Source organism: Halichoeres trimaculatus, unplaced genomic scaffold, assembly GCF_033239565.1.
Source record: "Halichoeres trimaculatus isolate MK-OKI-2021-1 unplaced genomic scaffold, fHalTri1.1 fHalTri1_scaffold_7, whole genome shotgun sequence".
NCBI lineage: Eukaryota > Metazoa > Chordata > Actinopteri > Labriformes > Labridae > Halichoeres > Halichoeres trimaculatus.
In genome coordinates, this window is record NW_027437185.1 from 35,356,340 (window position 1) to 35,367,892 (window position 11,553).

Consider the following 11,553-nt stretch of genomic DNA (forward strand, 5'->3'; position numbering starts at 1 on the left):
AGATAAACTTAGACTCTGGCTCTGTTTAACGATGAAGGAAGACGATTTAATTCACCTTCAGGCTGCTGCATGATGGGAAAAGTGACCCAGACTTTTAAATTAGAGAGTTATTTTCTTAATTTGAGATGTAAAAGAAAAGTTTTAGACTAATTATTTTGATGAGAAGCTTTTTTTCCAATTCTTAAAGGAAATAAAAATTTACCACAGCTTCAGAAAATGAATCATTTTGTTCATTTCTGTCATTTCCAGTTCATCCAGCAGAGGCCGCTGTTTTTGTTTATCAAGTTAAAAAATCCCAAACTGTTGCGTTTGATCGTAGAAAAACCTCCTTAAAGTCCCTGAAAAGCATCAAATCTTCAGTTCTCTGCGTGATCCCATCAGTCAGCTTAAAATCTGTGCAACTCCTGCGTCATTTCCCAGTTTGCACCTTGTTTTTTTGGAAGAAGAGGAAAGACCTGGATCAGTCAGAGTGAAGGGCCAGAGCGATCTTGAGGCAGCCCAGCTCCAGGCCCTGGGCTCCCAGCATGCCCTGCACGCGGTAATGTCCGTTAGTCAGCCAGTACGGCAGGTCCATGTCGGGCAGGTAGAAGTCGGACTCAGGCAGAGAGTAGGAGCCCTGAGGACGACACAGGACACAGGACACGCTCTGGTTACTGAGTCACTTCATCTACAGACCTGTAAACACGCTGCCAAGACCTGAGGATGTGAAATGTGAAGGAGGAGCATCGACTCTTTAACCTGTGCCACTAGAAATAAAGTCTTCTCTTATTTAAAGACCCAGATTGTAGATTATACAATACAGCACCAGACCAGTAGAGGACAGCAAGAAGCATAAAGACAGCAGAGATGGAGTCGTGTTTGAGCTTAAAAAGAAGTCGTTGATTGGGATGCGTCCTCCTCAAACAACTTAAGATCATCATTAAATCCTGACCTGATGAGGAGATTATGACAAATACAAAAACATGTATATCAAACTAAACTAGGATGACGTCCTCTTCCTTCTTCTGTTTGATCAGCTGTTGTAAACTGGATCTCCACTGACACGTTCATCTGAAGGTCTCCAGTTTACAGGGTCACTCTTTAATCAGAACACCAGAAACTGACAGAGACACATTCACACCATCAGGCTCAAAGAAGACCATTGGTTAAGAGGTACTAAACCAAGACCATCACAGCTGGGGGTCAAATTATTGTAGGTGGAGGGAGGGGGAATAAAAACCCTGAAAAACCTTGAAAAACTAATAAAGTGTCCCGAGTTTTAGGTCTCAGAGCAAAAAGCAATAATGTCTGGCTGTCAGACCTTCCTGGAGGAATATAAGATCAGTTTCACGTAAGGATGGGATGATCACCGATCCCCCAAAATTAAGGAAGTTGGCACAAATCGAACGACTGACCAGCCGATTGATTGGTGCATGTCTACTGTAAAGTATTACGCTGCTTTCTATTTGTACTAGGAAGTCGGAATATCTGAGTTCTGAGTGGGAATGCCAAATTGGAACACCCCCCAAGGTCAGAATTTCCGACTTGTAAGTCGGAGCATCCACACCATCCCGAGTTCCTAGTCGGAATTTCCGACTTCAGGTGTAAACAGTGTATTTGTATTTGTCACAATAAATCAACTGTATCAATATATTACTGTACTAGTGTGGTGTAGTATTATCAGATGTTTATATACAGAAATACCAGAATGAGAATCAGAATCATTTTTTTTCGCCAAGTATTTTCAAGATTACACGGAATCTGACTCCAGTTTTAAACTGCACTCTCTCAGTACAATCGCTGTGAATAGAAAGACCCTGAGAACAACACTAATATTACAAAAAGTAGAAAAAAATAGAGCTCAAGTAGTAGAGAAAAATAATCAAGGCGAGTTTTCCTGACTTGGCAACTGGACCTCGGAGATGCCATCACTCCCACTCCTGACTTCCCAGTTCTGAGTACGAATGGAACGTAGCGTTAATGAGGAATTAAAATTTTGAAGACACCAATCAGAGATGTTCAGCTTGCAAGCCCCGCCTCCTAAAGTCCCTAGATTTCTGGAAAGTACTTTCCCTCTTGTAGGTCTGTTTTCCAGGGACATTTATTTTCCAAAACTAAATTTAGACTGCTAGGGAGGCTCAGTCCTGGACCCTGTGGAGGTGGAGGCTGGCTGGGCTGGAGAGTGGTGGACGAGTGGTGGACGGGAAGTCATCATCTATTTTCTTGTGGACCTTTTTGCACTTTCTATACTCTTTCTTACTTTTGTTTTCTTAAATGCTGCGGTGACTCCTGAATTTCCCCTCGGGGATAAATAAAGTATTTTCTATTCTATTCTATTCTATTCTATTCTATTCTATTCTATTCTATTCTAGACTCTAGTTCTGACTGTTGAACAGCAGCTTTAGTTTCATCAGTCTGTTTCCCATGGTGCTCAAACAGAGTCTTTATCTATGCACTGTGAATTACTGAAATCTTGTCAAGTGGTTTTGTCTTGTTTTACTCGACATTTTTATTATACTCAATATAAGCCACATGCAACTGGTCATTCCAGGAAAATATCATATGTATAAATATAAATATTTAAATCTAAAGAATTCTTTGAAATTTCCTTCCATCTTCCTGGTGTCATGTTTCAGCTTGGGGCTGCTCTGCACCAATCAGCAACAGTTTGTGTGTTCAGAGCATGTTAAACTGAAAATACTTAACTTGTCTTTAATCCAAGACTTGAAAAAAGTGTTTTGTACATAGTTCCTCACAGTTTTTAGCCTTTAGCCCTGGTTCTCCTGACCTCATAGAAGTATAGAAGTTCATATTGCAGTGAAAATTGAGTCCACATCGAGTAAAAATGTGACAGAAGCAAAAACGTCCTAAAAATCAAATTAGCTTATCTTAGGTGCAGGACTGTGTAGATTTTGTAAAGATAGAACCATAAAACTTTTTTCATGTGTTCCTTATGCCTCAGGGTACCTAAAAATGTGTTGTATATATTCCCACCTTATTTTTAAATGTTTTTTTAAATGTCTTTTAATGTAGTTTTAATGTCCTGGAATTCAAATTCTTTATATTTGGACCTTAAGCAGATATGAGATTAAAATGTGATTAATTAGATTAATTAATTATAAATCCTGTAATTAATTACATTAATTTTTTTAATCGCCTGACAGCACTAGTTTAAAGACAGAAAATGAGGTCTGAATTGCTTGTAACTGTTAAAAAAATCTGCCAATGAAACAAGAAAAAGTTTGCTTGAAAATTTGCTAGAAAAATGTTTCAATACAAGAAACTTTTTTTTTGTACCATTGGCAGAAGTAATTCAGACCTCATTTTGTCTTTATATAACTTGAAATAAGACATTTTCCTGGACTTGTCAGGTGAATGTAGCTCATCTTGGCCCTCATTTATCAATCTTGCGTGGGAATTGGCGCAGATCTGGGTGTAAAAATCAATTTACGGAAACGTTGTGTGTGATTTTTGAAACGTGTACCAGGGCCAATCGCGGTGTACGCCTGATCAGCTGTTGATAAATGTTGCGTCTGAAAACAATCGTAATGTACATAACACACCCCCTTAATATTTAAGGTTCAGCTGGCTGAACCCACGGAATTTACGACGTGGAGGGACGCAATACAGGAAAAAGGGAATTTCTCCATGCTGCAGATCGACAATGTCATAGCACCAGAGAGGAAATGACGCTGCTTTGTTTGGCAGTCAGAAAAGTAGAGCGAATCAGAAAAAATCACCTGCAAGGAAATCACTGCAGTGTTTCAGCAGCATGGATGTGACAAACGAAAATACAGCACAGTTTTAAACATTTAGTTTACACATCCTTTGTTTATACCTTGATTAATTAATCCGTGATGTCTGACTGTTAAAAGCCACAACATTAATGTTTCTGTTCAGGTCCAGAAACGTGGAAAATTGTCTTTTAAAGATGTGTTTGAGCTCTGAAAGAAGCTGCAGACTCCAGCCTGAGCCTGTCACAGACTGAGGAGGGAGTGGAGCTGAAGTGTGTCGATCGTGCGCAATTAAGCACAGGTAGACCGGAGTTTTATGATTATTTGTACCACGAGACGAGCACATTCGTGATCCTGTGTAACCGAACATCTTTTGTTGTGAAATAGTCATTTTAATGCACACAGTTCACGTTTAATACCACGAGGAGTGATAATCATCTTCACAGTAAATCCTGTTATTAATACAGCTTCCTTAAAAAATCCAGGCTAAAATTTTGATCCAGCGTCCTCTGAATGTTCTTTGCAGAGACTTCATCGTGGACATGGGAGTGAATTGAAAACTGTTAACAGTATCTCTGTAAACCGATAAAGGAGCACATTTTTTTAGGGGCAGAAATCAGCTGACAGCTCGCGCTGCTGCTCTTTCACAGTGATGTATTTTACAGATTAGTGGAAGAACAGTGAACTGTTAGAAACATTCTTGGTCATATCTAAATCAACGATCTAAATATTGATCCAATAACACCAGTTTTTATTTCTGAAAATGATTTGCGCTCATGTGATCTAATACTTCTCCTCCACAGAGGGATTTCCCTCGCCGCACCCTGCTCTCCACTGACATGAAACTTGTGTACACAAGCTCAGACCTGGCGTGGGATTTGAGCGTACCAGACGCCCACGTTTGGATTGATAAATGCCGATCTGTGCGTGGAAAGGAGCTTACACCCATTTTTCAGGCGTACACATGTTTGATAAATGAGGGCCAATGAGTCTAAAAAGACATTTTCTACTAAAAATAAGACAAAAACACTTGATAAGATTTCAGATTTTGCAGTGTGGGAAAGCACTACTGACTCTGACCACAGGGGTCACTGTGATCAACACGACACAGATTGTCCACGCAGAGACCTTTAGTTAGTAAGGAGGGAAACAACACTTTGTTTAGATCTTTTAAATCATGAACAGAGTTTGATCTGTATTTCTCAGAGTCCCTAACGTCCTGTGAACCCGTTAGTGAAGCAGAAACAGACTCACGGCTTTGAAGGGGCAGTGGCAGGGCAGCCCGTAGGTGTGCAGCGGCTCGGGACAGTCCTGACCCGGAGGGATCACCTGGTTCAGGAGGTCACAGGCGTCCTGATAGTGACAGCTCCCCAACTCCTCCAAACACGGGATCTTCACCCAGAAACCCGCCACCTCCTTCTCCAGGGTCACGTTCAGCTGAGGAGGAGAGAGTCAGAGCTCAACAAGGTGCTGGACCAACAGGGACGCTTTGACAGATAACAGGAAATAAAGTGGGTAAAATAAGTATTGAACGCGTCAACTTTTTTCTCATCGCATTTATTTCCAAAGATGCAATTCAAACCAAATTTCTCCCAGACATTGGTATTAACTCAAATAATCCACACATGAAAAGAAATCACAACGTTCAGGTCCATAAATAATGATTATGGTGAATTAAGTACGATAACACAGGAAAAAAGTATTGAACACGCTAACTGAGACTCATCTAATACTTAGTGGAGAAGCCTTTGTTTGCAATGACAGCTTCCAGAAGCTTCTTGTATGTTTGAACTAATGGCCCACACTGCTCAGGTGTGATTTTGGCCCATTCCTCTGCACAGATTGTCTTTAAATCTGGAATATTCTTTGGTGCCCTCTGGTGAACCCTTTTCTTTAGTTCTTTCCACAAATGTTCAGTTGGATTGAAGTCAGGTGATTGACTAGGCCATTCTTACAGATTGATTTTCTTTTTTTGAAACCATTTGAGAGTCAACTTTGCCGTGTGCTTTGGATGGTTGTCCTGCTGGAAGGTCCAGCTACGTCTCATCTTCATCATCCTGGTGGATGGCAGCAGATTCAGATCAAGAATTTTCCCATACATGGCTCCATTCATTGCTCCGTCTGTTATATGAAGTTTGCCAACACCATGAGATGAGAAACAACCCCATGCCATAATGCTTCCACCTCCAAACTTCACTGTTGGTGTAGTGTTTTTGGGGTGATGTGCAGTGCCATTTCTCCTCCAAACATGGTCTGTAGTATGACAGCCCAAAAGTTCAGTTTTGGTCTCATCTGACCAGACAACATTGTCCCAGTATTCTACAGGCTTGTCAAGATGCTGTTTAGCAAACTTTGAACCAGCTTCAACATGCCTTTTCTTGAGGAATGGAGTCTTGTGGGCTGAGTGTCCATAGAGGCCATGGCGGTGGAGTGCATTGCCTATTGTTTTCTCTGTAACAATTGTACCTGCTGCCTCCAAGTCTTTCTGGAGCACTTTCAGGGTGGTCCTTGGCTGGTTGAGTCCTCTTCTGACTATCTTTCTGACTCCCTGGTCAGAAATCTTCAAGGAGCTCCTGTGCGTGGCCTGTTGATGGTAAGGTGGTGCTTCTTCCACTTGTGAATAATGGCCCCAACGGTGCTGACTGGAATATTCAGGTGCTTTGATATAAGTCTGTAACCAGTTCCATTCTGATGCTGAGCAACAATCAGGTTGTGAATGTCTTCAGAGAGCTCTTTGCCTTTACCCATCATGAGGTGTGTGCTATTTCACTGCTTGGTGAAAGAGGACAGAGGAATGGAGCTTCGAGACTCAGGTTTGGAGTGTTTCATGAGGAAGCAACAGGTTTGTGTTTCAGTCACATGTTCCTGCTATTAGCTCGGAGACTTTCTCTTACAACTGTGAAAATCTCATTTCTTTCACAATTCTCTCTAAAAGTTTTCAGATTAGGTCAGAGCGATGAAATTATCTTTTGCATGAATGATGACAGCAACCAACCAGCTTCTTTCTAGAAGGGCAGAAAATTATCTTGAGGTAAAAAAGTTGAGATCTTTAAAAAAAACGACTGAAATTAACTCGTTATTACCAGGAAATCAAGAAAGTCAAATGACCTTTTGGAGCTTCCGTAGAAGAAAAATGTTTCTTTTTTTTCACCAAGAGTTTTTTTAAGTGTGAAAGAAACCAGACGTGCAGCAGACTGCGTCAAACATCATGTCTGATTATTCTGACCTTCAGCAGTTTCTGCAGGAAACAAACGCCAGCTTTGTGGCGCGTTGTAAACACTTTAAGGTTCCTCATCGTGCTGCACGCAGCGAATGATTCAAGTCTGATGATCGGACCGCCGTGTCCTCACCCGAACGTCCCTCTGTTTTAGATTCATGCATCTGTAAACATCAGTCTGGTGTTAAGAAGCAGAGTAGATGCTAAAAGTTTGAATCGGTCACTTTAAACTTTTATACCTCACGTGACCCAACCCGCTGAGTCAGGAGGTTTCTGATCCGCTCTCTGTGCACACATGACTGAAGCTGTACAACCCAAACCACTCATGGCAACTTCAGCTGCAGAGAGGAGCAGAGAGGAGCAGAGAGGAGCAGAGAGGAGCAGGGAGCTGCTCCACTCTCATCCAAACCATGAAACATAAATTAAAGAACATTAAAGTCAGTTAATAAATGTTAATAAAGGTCAAAGAGAGGAAATGAAGCTCCTTAAAGTCCTGTGACAGATATAAAACCTGCAGACTGGCCGAGGGAAGACGTATGTTATCAAAAATGACCTGACAAACATTTGAAGGCGTCATGAGGACTTTTACAGACCGCTAACTGTTATACTAACATCTCATCTGTTTAAAGCTGCTGCTGCTGGACCTGCTCACATGAAGCTCACAGGATCCTCAGCAGATCCAGTTTCAGCTCACTGCAAGTAACTGAAAGCTTATCAAGTGTTTTTGTCATATTATAAGCATTTTAAAAATGTCTTACTTCAAGTTATTTAAAGAGAAAAAATCAGGTCTGAATTGTCTTGATACAAAAGCAAGTCTTAAGTTAAAAGCAACTCAGACCTCATTTTTGTCTTTAATAACTTGAAGTAAGACATTTTTTCTGGTGAATGTGGCTCATATTAATTTAAAAAGACATTTTCTTCTGAAAATAAGACAAAAACACTTGATAAGATTTCAGTTTTTTGCAGTAAACAGATCCAGATCAGCCGGTTTGTTGTTGCAGACAGCAGGGTCATCAGAGCAGACAGGAAAGAGAAATGTGTTCACATGACTCAAAGAGCGTCCTAAATCTGGTTTCAAGCGTCTTATCTTTGGATCACTTCTTCCTCTTGTGTTTTTTTTTTCACTGCACTGCTGCAGAACCTGCTTTCAAAGAGCGTGCACTGAAAGTTCAGCCTCTGACAGACCTGGATCTTAAAGCCATGAGTCAAACAGCAGCATAGACAGAAGACCTGCAGAGCATGCACGCTCAGGCAGAGATTCCTGCCACTAGGGGGTGTGATATGTAAGCGTGATGGCAGCTGAGCACCATTATTTATTGATATTGTATCAATAGATAAACACATAAATAATTAAATAAGTAATTTAAAGACCTTTTTAATTACATAGTAAAGACTGCTATTTATCGCTCAGCAACCATACTTGACTTTCATCTGTTATTCTCCTCACTGTTTCCAATGTGAGAGATCATTGGGCCCATTATTGTACGTTCTGTTCTGTGTTAGCAGCAGCCTATTATATTAAACTTGATACAATATATGTCACTGTGAAGAATACGCCTTTTTATGGAGCTTTTATAGTAGTAGAGCTGGGTATTGCTAAGAAACTCACAATTCGATTCAATTTGGATTCTTTAGGTTGTGATTAGATTCAATTCAATATTGATTCTTTGGGTTGCGATTCAATTCTTTAGTTTGCGATTCAATTCGGTTCAGTTTTGATTCTTGAGGTTGCAATTCAATTATTTAGATTGCAATTCGATTCCATTCAATTTAAATTCTTATTCTTTAGGTTGTGATTAGATTCGATTCAATATCGATTCTTTAGGTTGCAATTCGATTCGATTCAGTTTCGATTCTTTGGGTTGTTATTCGATTCTTTAGGTTGCGATTTGATTCTATTCAATTTTGATTCTTGAGGTTGCAATTCGATTTGATTCATTTTTGATTCTTGAGTTTGCGATTCAATTATTTAGGTTGTGATTCAATTCAATTCAATATCAATTCTTTAGGTTGCGATTCAATTTGGTTCAATTTTGATTCTTTAGGTTGTGTTTCGATTTGATTCATTTTTGATTCTTGAGTTTGCGATTCAATTATTTAGGTTGTGATTCAATTCAATTCAATATCAATTCTTTAGGTTGCGATTCAATTTGGTTCAATTTTGATTCTTTAGGTTGTGATTCGATTGGATATGATTTTGATACTTTAGGTTGTGATTCGATTCAATTCAATTGTGATTCTTTATGTTGCGATTCGATTCGATTCGATTCGATGCTGATTCGATTTGATTTGATATTGATTTAAATGCTTTGATTATTGATTTCCATGCCCCATGAGAACATATGTGGTTTGTCACTTCACCTTTTGGAGCAATAAAACAACCCAAGCGTCAGACTTTAAAGCCGAAGGACCTGGCTTTATGCTGTTGCTGCTGCTTTGGCTGCCATTTTTTTGTTGTTTGATGTCTTGTTGTCCACACAACGCAAATAGCACGCACACTCCCCCCCATTTGCCTGGAAGATGAATAGTGCACAAATGCACAGTGTTACAATATCAGCGCCACCTGGCAGCCTGAGCTCAGGGCAAACTAACCCGCCACTTATTTTATGATTTTATTTTTCCACTATGAAATCAAAATGCAACAAAAGAGAGAGATCGGGACATCCTGGTAAGAAATCTGTCTGTCTCTTCATGCACGTCTGTCACAGCTTGGTTTTTCTAGTGGGAGGTTTCAGGATGCTGCAGGAGCCACAGTGAAGTTTATGAGACAAGAAAGACTGTTAGCAGACTCCTGCATGATGAAAGAGTCTTTTTTATATCAGAGCTGCGTGTGAAGGTGCAGAAAGAGACACACACGGTGTGGTTTGGCAGAGACGCTGTTTAGTTTGCCAACTGCTCTGTATCAGCTGATTTTTCTCCTCACTCTTTCGGGCTCTTGTGTTTTCAGCCGTGATTCCTTCAGGGCAGCTTTTGGACAGAGCTGTAACATCACTCTGCTCAGAGTCAACGAGCACGCTGAAACATGCAGCGTGTTGCAGAAACACAGTCCAAACTGTTATTTACCTCCAACAGTCACACGGCTCCACACCTCCCCCTCACTCAGAGCACAGACAGAAAAACTCATCAGTGATGTTTACACTGAGCTGCAGACTTTGCACTGGTTCTGACTTTGTGCAAACAGTTTGCACAGAGCCCCTACGTCTGCACTCTTTCACTTCTGTTCTACTTTGTACAAACAGTCCTGAATCTTAAACTGCACAACAACGACATTTAAAATCCACAAACGTTGCTGTTCCTACTTGCAAAATGTGTCTTCCTGTTTCAGCACATATCCTCTTTGTAACGTCGTCGATAATCTGAGACACAAAAAGCAGAAAGCACTCACAGAGAGAGGAGACGCCAGCTCCACGGACGTGCATCCAGAGGCCGAGGCTGTCAGGTCTCCAGGGATGGAGATGGGGTCTGGGGACACTTTCAGGGTCTTCAGCACAGCTGGAGCGTCTGGCTTCCCGCAGTTCTTCCAGTCGAACCCTAAAATCTGCACAAAGACACACACAGTGAAGAGGACTCAGAGCGACACACACTTCAGTGTCTGGGTCCTGTGGTTCCTGTTCAGTCACCAGCAGCACTTCTCAGCACACACAGTTTTTCCTCATGACCATGATCTGTGAATTAAAACCTCAAATATCATCTTGACATGAACAGACGTGCCTTTATTACATATTTACGCATCTGTGCAGATTAAAAATTAATACAATGAGAGAGAATTAGGTCAATAGGGATGTTTTGTTTGGAAGGGCAGGAGGATAAATGTTTTATTAAGATATCAAAAGATGGCGTGCACAGTATAAATGTCTCCCTGAAGTAATTTACCAAGTGTGCAGTTCATCTAAACGCCTGCAGAAAACTATTTCCTGTTATTCTCAAGAAAGAAAATAAGAAAAAGTTTACTCTTTGAGCTTTGGATTCGCTATAAATCATAAAATCATCCCTAAGGCTGCAGAGATAAGGCTCAGGAAATAGTAAAAGCATAAAAAAAAAAACTTTAAAAAACTTTATAGTGCGATCTGCTCAGTGAAGCATTAATCTGTCAGTAAAGTCAGTCAACAGCAGCTGTACTTTAACTGTTGTTTTGTATTGCTGGTCGGACTCACCTGAGCCTTTAGGACTCTTCTCAGTCCAGGTGAGCTCGCGCAGTTTACCTGAGCGGTGACCAAAACTACAGCCAGGCTCAGGGCCAGCGTCAACATCTTCTCCATCCTCTGACCGGAAGGTTAAAACACACTGAGACCGCTAACGGACCGTTAATGTGACGACTGGCGCCGTGCCTCTGCTTCTGCTGCAGCTGCTCCGTGTTTACTTCCGCACCGGCCCAGCACCTCACGTGACCACTGAGTAAGCGTCACGTGACCGCTTGAAATCCCCGTTTTTGTTTATTTTATTTTATTCTTTTCAAACATTTTCTTTATTTCAAGTAATCACAACAACTGAAGTAAGTTCCCAGTCTTTTTAATGGTACATTTAAAAATTCATGTTTTTGTGACGTGTACATTTATTGTTTGTTTGTTTGTTTTGGAGAGAGATTTACTTCATTTGGTCTTTAAATGTATTGTTCTGTTATAT

General features: G+C 40.7%; 1 protein-coding gene across 1 annotated transcript; it reads right to left on the reverse strand.

The window, feature by feature from the left end:
• Positions 1–442: 442 nt before the first annotated feature.
• On the reverse strand, positions 443–11,291 carry gm2a (ganglioside GM2 activator). The gene is made up of 4 exons (XM_074674296.1): positions 11,085–11,291; positions 10,316–10,468; positions 4,968–5,150; positions 443–616 (listed from the first exon to the last, which is right to left on the reverse strand). Exons 1-4 carry the CDS (start codon positions 11,187–11,189, stop codon positions 461–463), a joined length of 597 nt encoding a protein of 198 aa, XP_074530397.1. The 5' UTR covers positions 11,190–11,291; the 3' UTR covers positions 443–460.
• Between the last annotated feature and the right edge of the window lie 262 nt (positions 11,292–11,553).

What these genes read in the sequence shown, in the direction of transcription:
- gm2a (XM_074674296.1), bottom strand. Translation starts at nt 11,189, where the DNA reads ATGGAGAAGATGTTGACGCTGGCCCTGAGCCTGGCTGTAGTTTTGGTC. An exon ending in GAAGAGTCCTAAAGGCTCAG is followed by an intron (nt 10,469 to 11,084) that starts GTGAGTCCGACC and finishes GTCTTTGTGCAG; the next exon opens with ATTTTAGGGTTCGACTGGAA. An exon ending in AGCTGGCGTCTCCTCTCTCT is followed by an intron (nt 5,151 to 10,315) that starts GTGAGTGCTTTC and finishes TCTCCTCCTCAG; the next exon opens with CTGAACGTGACCCTGGAGAA.